Here is a 12,510-nt window from a genome sequence, read left to right as displayed (position 1 = left end):
GGACAGGGTAAAAAAGCATTGGGTGTGAGAGACTGAGTAGGAGGATAAAAGATGCAGGAGATAAAAGGGCTGAGAGAGGAAAGATATAGACAAGGTAAAATGTATGTCTGATCTTAAAGATAAGGGTAAATAGCTTTGGTTCAGTACAGTAAGCAACAGGAAGCCAAGTAGTGATTCATATGGCCAAAACAACAGAAGAGGTGATGACACAGAAGCCTAGTTTTGGAGAGATTATTGGGGAAGATAAGTGAAAAAAAAATAAAAAAGAAAACATTAGAGAAAAGGATATAAATGAGCACCACACTGTATATGAAGATATTAGTAGACACAGTCATAAAGCAAACATATTTTTATTCTGCACTAAATACTCACAGGAAGTCTCCATTTTCAGGCTTTTAATATTATGGATGAGTTTAATTTGTTGTGTTTCTTTTTCAAAATAATACCAAATAAATGTGTCTTCAGCCATTGATTAATCATTTGCCAAACTTAGTTTTTAATTAAATGTGCTATGTGAGTACATAAAGGAATAAACATCAAAGTTGCTCCCTTCTGCTATTGTTAAAATGGGAAAATGTTTTTTTCCTTTGGAATTTTAAGTTTTATATTACATGATTTAGCCCAAGGCAAATATTTTTTTATGACTGAATTATAAACTTCTTGAGAAACAGGTTTATAACAGAAGTGCAGACAATCTTCAAAAAAGCATTATAAACACCAAGTCAAATAATGAAGCAAAAATGGGCCTGAACCCAAACCCCAAAGCTAGCCACTCCATTAACTTTTACATACATTGGATTCAGATTCAGTCTTTGTAGCACTAACTCATCCTTGCCATAAAATCCCATTACTGATGTGAAAATGGAGAGCTGAACAAATGTGTAAGCAGTTGCAGGATCAGGACCTAAAATTCCATGACTAAATAGTGAGAAGTGGATTATAAAAAGAGACTTCTGAATGTTTCATTTGATGCCAGTTTATATTCAAGATTATTAAAGATTAAACATTTTCAGGTAAATACACATAAACCAAGGATAGAATGTCTTCACTCTTCATTCCAGGGCAATTCATACATGGAAGAAAATTGTGCTTATATCCATGAATGAGAGAGAAAAAGATGGGTGGAAAAATTAGAGTAGTGTCATTCATGTTATGGTAAGGAAGGACATTAACGTACCAGACTCTGGTATATTTTCTAGGCCTTGAGATACCAACAGGAAAATAAATTAATAGATAAATAAATAAAGTCCCATTGTGGAATCCATAATGCCCACACAGTGCTGAGGAAGGGCAGAAATCCTCTTTTATAGGCCATATTAGCCCCAACAGAGGCCATTCCTGTTCAGATGTCTTTGCAGCCTGTTGCACATCTCTCTCTCTGCAAGAAAAGGAAGCACTGATATTTGAAACATAAGAATATTGAAATAAACCTTGGTATATGGATTAGTGATTACAGGTTAGGCCCAGGTGATAAAAGCAACTTTCATCATTATCTTACAAATTACCACATTGTGCCATCTTCCTTAGCGTACATGTTCTGTCTACATTTGTTTTCTTCCAGAGAAAGGAATTTCTTTAAAATTCACCAGCTACTAAAAAAATCTATGTCTATATCCGCAAAAAGTAATTTATTAATCCAATAGAAAAAAAAAATGGATGAAACACAGCGGCTGTTTGGTTGGATGGTTGGTTGGTTGGTTGGTTGGTTGGTTGGTTGGTTGGTTTGGAGGACCAAACCAACCAACAGCATACAGCATACAGCTGACAATGCTTATTTTCTTTCTGCAGATTCCTAGAAATCACCTGACAGACAATGCTAATCCCAAAGCAAGAGGGCCATCACTGTCATACAGTAAGTGCATTTTTTGATGTACATGCTTTCTGGGTATCTGTCACTTAGAGAATTAATATTGGTTTCTGAAACATGTTTTAAAACAAACATGTATATATATATATATTTGTGCAAACCCTTAGTAAGCAGGTCATTTCTGTTTTCAAAAATAGATTTACTTTATTTTAGAGGCTATATTGCTCAAACAGTCAAACTATGATCAGGTCAGAACCCATTTATCTCAAGGACTGTCCAGCAGAATGAGTTTTAATAATCAGAAAGCACTGTTAACTCTCCCCTTCCCCTGTGTTCTGGGAATGTCTCTAAAAGAAAAAAAAATAAAGGGGGCTTAATGTGCTACCCATAAAATATACATCCCAATCAATCAGGAAAATGCATAAGTATTGCAAATGATGATCCAGAGACTGCCTAAAGATGGGGAAATGAGACTGAACCCAATAACTCAATCTGACTAGTTCCAGCCTGCCTGTTTCTAGCCTGCCTGCAGACACAGGCATGGGCAGAAGCAGGGTCATGGGCAGGGGCAGAAGCAGAAGCCGACAAAGGAAAGAATTAAGTGTACAGAGAGTATAACAGGATCAAACTGCATTTTAGTGCACAATATTAGGGAATTGTAATCACGGAAGAGAAGGGGAATGTCTGGAAAACACTCAGAAAGTAGTGGTGAGAGAGTGTGCAGTATGAAACCAGCAGACAGATTTCCTACAGACTTAATCTCCAGACTTCAGCTGACCTTAAACTCAGGGCTTCAAAAGGGCAGCAAGAGAGTGAGAGTAGAAATCTCAGACTCAGAGCTAGAGACAAAGGAGGAGGCTGGATTTGTGTTTCCGTACACAGATGTAACACATTTGTAGTAAATCTGTGTGGCTGTAGACAACTATGTTTGAAAACTATTTCAAATAGGGCTATATCATCAGAATGGACAGCAGTTTACTGCCATGGCTACACTTGGAGGACGACCCTCTCCTCAGCAAAATCCAGCACTTTTCCCACTGCATCCTTTAGAAAAACTCCTTATGGAGTAGGTCTTCTATCAGGCCTTTTTCCTGATGAAGCATTAACAGAGTTTGCCTTGACTGTGCCACAGTAACAAATTGTTTTCAAACTGCCCTGGGACATGACAGTGGCTGACATCCACCACTGGCTGCAGGTAATTTTCCTAGCACAGACCCATCTTTGGGGGCCATTTAATACTGTGTTTCAGCTTTCAGCCTTGGAGCTCTTCCTGTAACCCCTACCCCAGCGACTCGATTGGCCTCACCATAGAGGGTGTGCAAAGTAAAAAAGCAGTTGGGTTCAGCAAGGTGATCACTCCCCAGGTGCAGGGACAGCCGGTAAGGCAGGGCAACAGGGCAAGGAAGAGACAGGGTCCATAGGTGGTGAGCACCAGACCGTGCAGCCAAAGCAGTAGGATTCAGAGCCCGCTATGTCCCCGCTTTGTTCCGTTCCTCTGGTGCCAGTGGTGGTGGAGGGGAGAATGCTCAGGAGGAGACACGCACTCCCCAGTGGGGATTTCATGCTGCACAGCCTCCTTCGGGAGCAGAGCCGGCCCTGGGGACCCCAGCAGCTCCTCAGCCCCTCAAGAGGCTTCAGACAGACTGAGACGGGCAAAGCTGCAACAGGAGCTGAGAGAGCAAGAGTGGGTGAGAAGGGAGGTGGGAAAAGGGTCGGAAGGGAGGGGAATACGGGGACGTCTCCCCTTGCAGATATGGAGTGGCCAGATGAGCCTGACACCTGGTGGGTCCTGGCAGCTCACCCCACATCAGCACAGCCTGCTTCCTCTAGGACAAGAAGGGACGGTGGGGGAAGCATCAGCAGTGGGACGAAGTCCCACTGGGGACTTCGAGGGACACGTATTCTCACACGAAACAAAAAAAAAGAGTGTTGGAAGGGGGAGAAGGCGGCGGAGGAGGGAAGGGTGGCAGAGGGGATGGCCCGGGAAGGGACGGGGCAGGGTTCCCACGGGGTACCCGAGGCGAGCGAGCCGGGAGGTGGGCAGGGGTGGGTGCGTGTGTGCGTGTCTGTGTGTGGGGCCGGGCGGCAGGCACGGCACGGCAGGGCACGGCAGGGCACGGCAGGGCAGGGCCGGGCAGGGCAGGGCCGGGCAGGGCTGCGCGGGGCCGCAGGAGCCGCGGGGCGGCGGGCGCAGGTGGTGCCGCCGCCCGCATCGGCTCTACCTGCCCTGGCGGGGACCGCCGCCTCTCGCCACCCCTCTGCTCCTCGCGTTCCCCCTCGCCAGTCCCCGCCTCGGCTGAGCGCCAGAGCCGGGGCTTGCCGTGTTTGTTTGTTCTTTCTTCCGCGCTGCCGATGTCTTGGGGGGCTGAGAAAGAGGAGGAGGAGGAGGAGAAGGAGGAGGGCGGGGAGGGGGAGGGGACTGGGGCTTGGGAGACGGCGGTTCCTCGGCCTCTCTTATTGCCGCTGAGTTGCGCTCCTCTTCCTCAGGCTGCGAGCAGGAGCCGCCCGGGCGCTTCCCACTTCCCCGGCCGGCCGGCAGTCCCTGCTGCGGCAGCGCGCTCGCTCGCTCGCCTCCCGCCGGGGCAGGTGAGTGCGGGCACGGCCGGGCACGGCCGGGCACCGCCGGGCACCGCCGGGCACCGCGCCCCGGAGCTCCGCGGCTGCGGCCCCGCGGGAGCCGCGGCCGCTGGAGAGCGGGGCAGGCAGGGGGGAAGCAGTTTGCCAAACTCCAGCGCCCGGCTGGTCTCCGCCCACGGCCCCTTTCCCTTCCTTATCTCCCCTCCGCAGAGCCCCTCGCCCAGCAGAGCGCTCCCGAGGTGTCGGCAGCCGCCAGTATTTTTTAATCTGTCTTGTTTGTGTGTTTGTTGGGTTTTGTTTTCGTTATTTTTTCCCCTCGTTTTCATTTGGCTTTCTAGTCTCGCTGGGAATGGCAAAGGCAGCCGCGCCTGGAGAAGGAACAAGTGTGGGGAAAGAGAGAGGGAGCCGGAGCTAAATGACAGGATGCGGGCGGCTTGAGGCACAGAGAGAAGCCAGCCTCCTTCTGTCCCCGAGACTGCCCCTGCGGACCGTGCTTTCTGCTCCTCACTCCGGCTGGAGGATTTAAAGAAGAGTTGTGCGTGGAAGGCATTTTTATTTTTTTTTTCCTCCTTTCCCTGCTGTCGGAAGGGAAAATGGATTGGGGACTTCTCCTACACTGTGCAGCCCTCACCTTCACCCTCGCCAGGGCTCTGCGGAGCGGTGAGTGTCACGGGGGACGCTGGGTCTCAGCTCGGGCGGTGCGGGGCCGGGCTCCGGGGCTGCCGGCGCGGGGGGCGGGCGGCGGTGCCCGGCGGGCCGTGGGACCGGCACCGACACAAACCCGGCTGGGGGAACTTTCTGCCGGAGGAGGGATGCAGCGCAGTCCTCGTCTGAGGGTCGCCCTCCCCGTCATTGCTTTCCGACTTTATTTTCTGCTTTCTTGGGTTATTGTATAAAGCAGGCTGCTCATTCTCACTAGGTAGGACAGCCAATTATCTTAATAATGTCCCGTCCCATAGGCCATTAAACGCCTCTCCTTCGATATCTGAAAGATAATGAACACCTTAAAGGGAAGGCTCTCTTCCCCTCCCGCCCTTTCTGTTTTCCAAAGCGTAGAATTTTAGATCATGCCTCCTACTAGCTGTGTGTGTACCTGCGAATAGTCTTCACACAGAGAACTCTCTAGAGTACCCCTTTCCCAAGTCTGCAGTTTACATGCAACTTACACTGTGCCAAGAGAGGAGCTGAGCTTCTCTGTGAAGGCTCGAGACCGCCTTCCAAGAGGAGAAATCACATAACAAATGAGTGGTGTGGCTAGTTTACTGTCAGGCAACCCTTGAAAACACAACTAATTAAAAGCGGCGTGCTCCTCCTTCCCCGAACAATGCCAGGGCACTGTAAATGTTCCACTGCATGATGCATTTTTAAAGATGGTCTAATTGTGGGACTGCCTGACATTTAGCTCTTGCACATGAAACAGTTAACGTGAATCTTCCTTTCCTGACAAATCCTGAGCAATTATTATTAACTAATTATCAAATATTTACTTTTGTCTGACTGGGTTTTCAATCAGAGTAATTAAAAGAAGAGAGCAGCCTCCACTTACACTGGTATATTGTTTTAATAAGGGACTGCAAGTGGAGTGTCAAGCAAGAATATTAAAATCACATGTTTTATGATAGAAGTTAATCTGTTTCCCAATATGTTTCGAGGACGCTGCTTAGTTTAATCAGGACGAGCTTCCTCCTCCAGTGCTGTGGCACAGGAGCAAAGGTGCTAGAGGGGTGCACCAAGCCTGATGTGGGGATGCTCCGAGAGGTGCACTTTGCTCATCCCCCAGCCCAGCTCGGGGTGTGGACAGCTGCCTCCCACACAGACCCATACTGCCACCCTGTACCTCTGAGGGACAGTAGGGGCCACCCCCATGCTCTTGTTGATCATTTCTCCCTGTGAAGAGGAGGAGAGTGGTTAACGTGGTGGTCCTGCTGGAGTCACCAAGGCCATTAACCTCCTCTGCAACCTACCGGACCTACTAATGCCACCTTCACCTACATGCAGTATTAGTGTCCACTAAATTAATTCATTAACCTTATTTGGAACTAATGGTCCAAAGTCATTAGAAACTGCTCTTCTTAATCAAGTGTGAGAGAGATTGCACAGAGCCAAGGAGTCTAGCAGACCGCATTATCTTATTACACTGTCACTTTCCCAGAAGTCGCAGATTAAGGAGCGCTGGTGGTAGTGAGTCCACCTCAGCGTCCTCTGAAGTGACTCTGTCAAGTGACTAGAAGCAGCACTGCTTTATTTCAAGTATTTAACAAATGCCAGACCCTGCCATGTTTGCAGGGCTGGAGTGGGCTTAATGAGACAAGATCACTTTCTGAGTATGCTTACACAGGGAGGAAAAGGCAAGATTCCCTGAGAGCCCCAGACAGCGGATTAGCAAGATCACCAGTGACAGCTTTTGAGCTTTAAGCACCAATGCCTTTTGTTCTGGTCAGGGGAAAACAGCCTGTTTGCAAAGGCACAGCAGAAATATAATAAGATAGCCTTTCCCAGTGACATGCTTGGCAGTATCTGGGTTTTGACCATACATCCGAGTACCTATCAATCCCTTCCCTCCTAATTTATGGCAAATAATTTCTATAAAGAGTGTTGCTTTATGCATTTTTGATGTGTGCTTCCTCATTCATTTCCATTTGACCTGTTTTTTTTCCTACAATAAAATCCTGTATATTTATAAATTCATGCTGAGAGCAAGGATTGCCATTTTGCTTTCACAGGGAATGTATTAGATAGAGCACAGCAGCCTGTATATATACCATTATTGAAATGTAGTGATATATAGTCTTGCTTTAGTGGGGACATTCTTCCTTTCCATAGTTTACTGTCATGTTTTATTGATCAAAATTAAACAACCAACACTTGGAAAAAGTTTTTCCCACCTGAAGATCCACAGAAAGAAATCCATAGTAGTAAAAAAGTGATAACACAAACCTGCACTGGACAGTGAAGTGAATGACTGTGTAGGTTGGAATTTTTTGTCCCTTTTTTTTGCCTATAAACCTTAAAATGTAACCCTGATAATGCTAACCAAAGGAGCAAGATGCAGCTTACCACATTTCAGCATCACACTTTGTGATTCTAGAAACTTCTGCAACTATTTTGCTATTAGAAATAAATCTTTGTTGTTGTTCAGGGGAGGAAGAAATGAAGGGAAGAGGAAGGGAGGTTGTTCTGCTCCATTACTTTGATGCAGTCTCCAAGCATGAACAAACGTCCTTGAAAGAGTAAATAGCGGATGATTTCTGCTTCACTAGAGCTACTTTGTTCTCTTCTATCCTGGGTTTGAAGAGCACAGATAGTTTCAACCTGCCTAGATTTATGGACTGATAAAACAAAGGGAGGGTGTCCTGTGAATGAGCTTGGATCCACCAATACAATCCCAATGGCTGGTGACACAGACCAGACTCATCCCATAGCTGGGCAGGGGGTCAAATGGCATCTCTTTACATCTACCAGCTTTTCTTGGAACTTTGTACTTAAGATGAGTATAGTTTTTGGAGTTAGTTGCATCCCATGTACCTTTCTCAGCCAGTATTAACTCTGTTATGAGGACGCAAGGCCTTAACACTGTAAGGGGTACTGTTGGAGTAGAAGGCTTTTTATAAGGATACTGTTTAGAAATTGGGATACCTTCTGCTATCTGCTGCCTGTCCAGCCACTGAATTTAAGGAATGAGGGATGGAGAGGGAGTCCTCTTCCCTCTGGTATAAAGTAGCCCAGATGCCTTTAAAAGCAGGAGGATGCTAAGTTAGCCTGAAGAAGGCTGAGGGCCCGCAGCATTCCCACGGCAGTCTGCTGCGGGCCGCACCCGGATGCTTGCCGGGGGCACTGAGACCAGCCCATGTGTTCGCTTCACCCGCAGACAAATGTGGCGACACGATCAAAATCTTAAGCCCCGGGTACCTGACGTCTCCCGGCTACCCGCAGTCCTACCACCCCAGCCAGAAGTGCGAGTGGCTGATCCAGGCGCCGGAGCCCTACCAGCGCATCATGATCAACTTCAACCCGCACTTCGACCTGGAGGACCGCGACTGCAAGTGAGTGAGCGGAGAGCGGAGAGCGCTGCGGAGCGCCACGGCGACACCTGCCGGCCGCCGCGGGCAGCTCCGCGGGCAGCTCGGGGGCTCCGCGGGCAGTTTGGGGGTAACTCGGGGGCAGCTCGGGGCAGCTCCGCGGGCAGCTCCGCGGGCAGCTCGGGGGCTCCGCGGGCAGTTTGGGGGTAACTCGGGGGCAGCTCGGGGCAGCTCGGGGCAGCTCCGCGGGCAGCTCCGCAGGAAGCTCGGGGCAGCTCCGCGGGCAGCTCCGCAGGAAGCTCGGGGCAGCTCCGCGGGCAGCTCGGGGGCTCCGCAGGAAGCTCGGGGGCTCCTCGGGCAGTTTGGGGGTAACTCGGGGGCAGCTCCGCGGGCAGCTCCGCGGGCAGCTCCGCAGGAAGCTCGGGGCAGCTCCGCGAGCAGCTCGGGGCAGTTCCGCGGGCAGCTCCGCGGGCAGCTCCGCAGGAAGCTCGGGGGCAACTCCGCGGGCAGTTCCGCGAGCAGTTTGGGGGTAACTCGGGGGCAGCTCCGCGAGCAGCTCGGGGCAGCTCGGGGCAGCTCCGCGGGCAGCTCCGCAGGAAGCTCGGGGGCAACTCCGCGGGCAGTTCCGCGGGCAGTTTGGGGGTAACTCGGGGGCAGCTCCGCGGGCAGCTCGGGGCAGCTCCGCAGGAAGCTCGGGGCAGCTCCGCGGGCAGCTCCGCAGGAAGCTCGGGGCAGCTCGGGGCAGCTCCGTAGGCAGCTCCGGGCCGGGCGAGCGGGGGAGGAAGCTGTGCGTGTGTATAAGTCTCTGTGTGTGTAAGTCTCTTTGTGTAAGTCTCTGTGTGTGCATGTCTCCGTGTCTGTGTGCGTGTGTGCTTGTTCAAAGTGTCTTCACCTGAGGTTCGCCCGCTGCGTCTGAGCTGCGCCCGCCCGGCGCGCTGCGAGCGGGGCGCGGCGGTGATGCGCGGAGTGGGGGTGCGGTTGTGGTGAGGCACCGTTTGCTGGCCCGCTTGTTTTTGTAAGACTCTTGTTTGAGTTTGAGTTTGAAAAAGGAACTCCTTTTCCTTTTGTACCCCCACGGCTACAAACAGCCCATGGAAGAGACAGGCCATTTATAAATTGGCAAGTCTTCTTAACGCAGTTAGTCTGGCATTTACCCTCACCCTTCAAGGAGCAGTGGACTGGAGAACTGATAGTGGTATTTCCTTCTTTCTCCCTTTGCTGCTGATTTATAGCCAGTAGCTTTTCTTTACCCTCCTCCTGCTCTCCTGTAGTGCCCTGAGAGGAGAAAAGAGAGAGCTGAGCTTCCTTTGTCCCTTGTCCTTGCATTCCCTTTGACCACCCGTTCCAAAAGTGAGGAGAATCGGAACCTCCCAGAAGCTGTTCTCCACTTTTCCCCAAATCTGTAAATCTCACAGCTTGCACAAGGCAACATATGGTCAGATCATTCCCCTCTTCAACATGCCCTCTGAATTCAGCCAGCTTGTTGCACGAGGAAAATGTTTTAGTGATTCATTATTTAAATATTTCTGGAATATCATAATTATTTAAATATTTCTTGTGTATCATAATTTTTTATTCCCTACTGATAACTGCAAGAGAGTTGCTGTTGATTAATGCTACCAGCCAAAATTTTCTCTGCATGTCAGAAAGATTAAACTCAATAGCCAGTGGTGTTTGGTATTTCACAGTAGTGTACAGGATTTGGTTCCATAAAATGATGCTCAGTTTATCAGGAGTGGATCTGATAGACCATGAGATGAGAATGTTGGACTTAGGGAAAGAAAGCAACTGTATTCAAGCACTTAATATTTACTATGCATGTCTTTAACCTATTATTTAATAAATTGATTACTTAGATCATGATTATTGTTTTCTCTTGAAGTTTTTAATGATGCATTGTGGTACTTAGTTCTTCTTTGTGGTATTTTATAATCACTTATAGATCAGCATTTCAATGACATAGTTGAGTGATAATACAGGAAAACCCTGTGCTCATAAAACTAAACTTTGTGAAAATGAGGTTTTACTGTGGTGTTGGAGCGGCAGCTCATATTCACACCATATGTTCACACGCTGACTTCCTATTCTTTAATTTTTAATGTCTTGTACTCAGGCAATGGTTCACTTCTCTGTGTCTCTTGATGCAGGTTTTGCTTTCATTCTGTGGAATGCTGCTAATGCTTTAAAATATTTGTCACTCTTTGCCTCTTAGAGAGAAATTAGGAAATTAAATCAAGCATATTTCAGTGTCAAATCTTTTTTCTCCCTTGCTAGAATGCATGTTTTTCCAATTCTGCAAAACCAACATGGTCTTTGGCAGCAGTAAAATGGTGTACAGCATACAAGTATTTGAAGAACAAGTAATCTTTGTGGCACAGTGTTGTGTTAAACAGTGCTAGACTGAGCTGAACTGGGTCCAGGGGAAGGACTGACTCCCTCCCTCTCTGTTGCTTCCTTCTCAGTGTTCATTGTCCACTCTCCCTGCTGCATTATTTCTGCCCCTGAAATGGAGCCCAAAGCAGTAATGAGATGGTAGTGGGTGGAAGGAAGTCTCTCAACAGGGTTGTTTGCATTGTGTTTGCAGTGTATGATGGTGATGACTTTACCATTATTTTGTCTGTGCTGAAACGCTAATTTTCTAGGCTGTGCTAAATTACTCAGCTGCTACTTCATTTATATTGAAAATTGCTCTTTTTAACTTGAGAGGAATTGTATTTGTGGGGGAAAAAACCCAACAACAACAACAAAAACCTTAGGACCAGAACAATTATTTCAGCAACAGGAATTTGTCAACAGTCTCCATGGCCTGAAATTTAAGCATCTACTTACAAAATTCACATTCCTTGTACTGAATATTGAATACAACAGGCGATTAATGCAATAAATGTATCACAAGATTTTTTTGCTTTCCAGCTAAGTACATTTTGTTTCTCTAATATGCTTAGCTTATTAGAAACCCAGTTTGCAATCTAGAAATGTGTAATTTAGGTTACAGTCTAGTTTATTGAAAGGTTTAGCACTGGAAATTAATAACCACTTAAATATGAAATGCAGATAGAAAATGAGAGATAAGGGAATTCATGTCTGGGAACAAAAAATGTCCCATACAATTAGAGTAGACTAGAGAAGATTAGCTTGTTGGCCTAGCTCCCAAAATCCTCTTTATAATGCTGTTCATTACAACTTGGACCTTAGTTAGCATTGAAAACACCTTTAATAACAGGGACCGCCTGAGCCCAAGAAGGGAAACATTTTGACTTTGGAAAGGTTACCTTCTTATTCCATAGTGCCAACAAGAATATCAAGAGGCTATACCTAACTTTAAAAAATATTGCTCTATATAGAGGGCTAGATGTATTGAAATGTAAAACTGGTGAAAGGTTGATTCTCTGGGGAGAATCAAAAGCAGCACATTTAAGCACTAGCTGTTACTGAAGCTGTTCCCAGTTAGTCTCTTTGTATGTTAGGGTTTGGAATTAATTTAAGAATATGCCCTTGATTTACCTACTTATTATGCTATGCTTTAATGAATAAGTATTTCTCAAATGACTGCTAATAAAATTCATATATGTATGTTTTTCTGACAATCAGAACCATTTGAGTTGTTTTAAATTTCAAGTAAACATGGTGAAAATTCCTTTTTCTCTGGAGGCATTCCAAAGGACTCAACTTTCACAGTTTTGAAGAATAAAGATACGCAAATAATTAAAAATATGTTCACACAAGCTAGGTTCATTTAATAAAGAATCTTCTAGACAGGACTACTGTAGCAGCATTATGGAAATACTGGGTTTAACAGGAAATACACAAACATGTTGACCACAGATTGTTATCAAAGACATATATAATGAAAAAATTCACAGTGTCTTTTTAACATTTAACGCCAATGAGCATTATGCCTCCTCTTCAGGAAGCCAAGAAACAGAAATTATGGTTGCACTTTAAGAGAAAAGTAGGGGTTTTTTGCCATTTTGCCTTTTCTCAAGCAAGTCCCAATAATAAGCATGCATTCTTGGAGTCAGGAACATGTTTAAAATGAATAGAAGAGACAAAACATATGGCCACATATTAGTTAAAATGCTCCAGTGTTTCTTGCATGTGGTAAAT

General features: G+C 46.9%; 1 protein-coding gene across 4 annotated transcripts in view; it reads left to right on the top strand.

The window, feature by feature from the left end:
- Positions 1-4,270: 4,270 nt before the first annotated feature.
- NRP1 (neuropilin 1) overlaps positions 4,271-12,510 on the top strand; it is a 114,076-nt gene continuing 105,836 nt past the window's right edge. For 3 of the 4 annotated variants that reach the window (XM_021542958.1, XM_021542957.1, XM_021542956.1), the window contains exons 1-3: positions 4,271-4,393; positions 4,723-5,044; positions 8,253-8,427. In XM_021542958.1, coding sequence (XP_021398633.1) covers positions 4,978-5,044; positions 8,253-8,427 — 242 coding nt within the window. In that variant the 5' untranslated portion in view covers positions 4,271-4,393; positions 4,723-4,977. The remainder of the gene's footprint in view (positions 4,394-4,722; positions 5,045-8,252; positions 8,428-12,510) is intronic. The other variant, XM_021542961.2, reaches the window with a different exon arrangement.

This window comes from Lonchura striata, chromosome 1 (assembly GCF_046129695.1).
Source record: "Lonchura striata isolate bLonStr1 chromosome 1, bLonStr1.mat, whole genome shotgun sequence".
Taxonomy (NCBI): Eukaryota; Metazoa; Chordata; class Aves; order Passeriformes; family Estrildidae; genus Lonchura; species Lonchura striata.
This window is presented reverse-complemented; position numbering and strand designations above follow the sequence as displayed.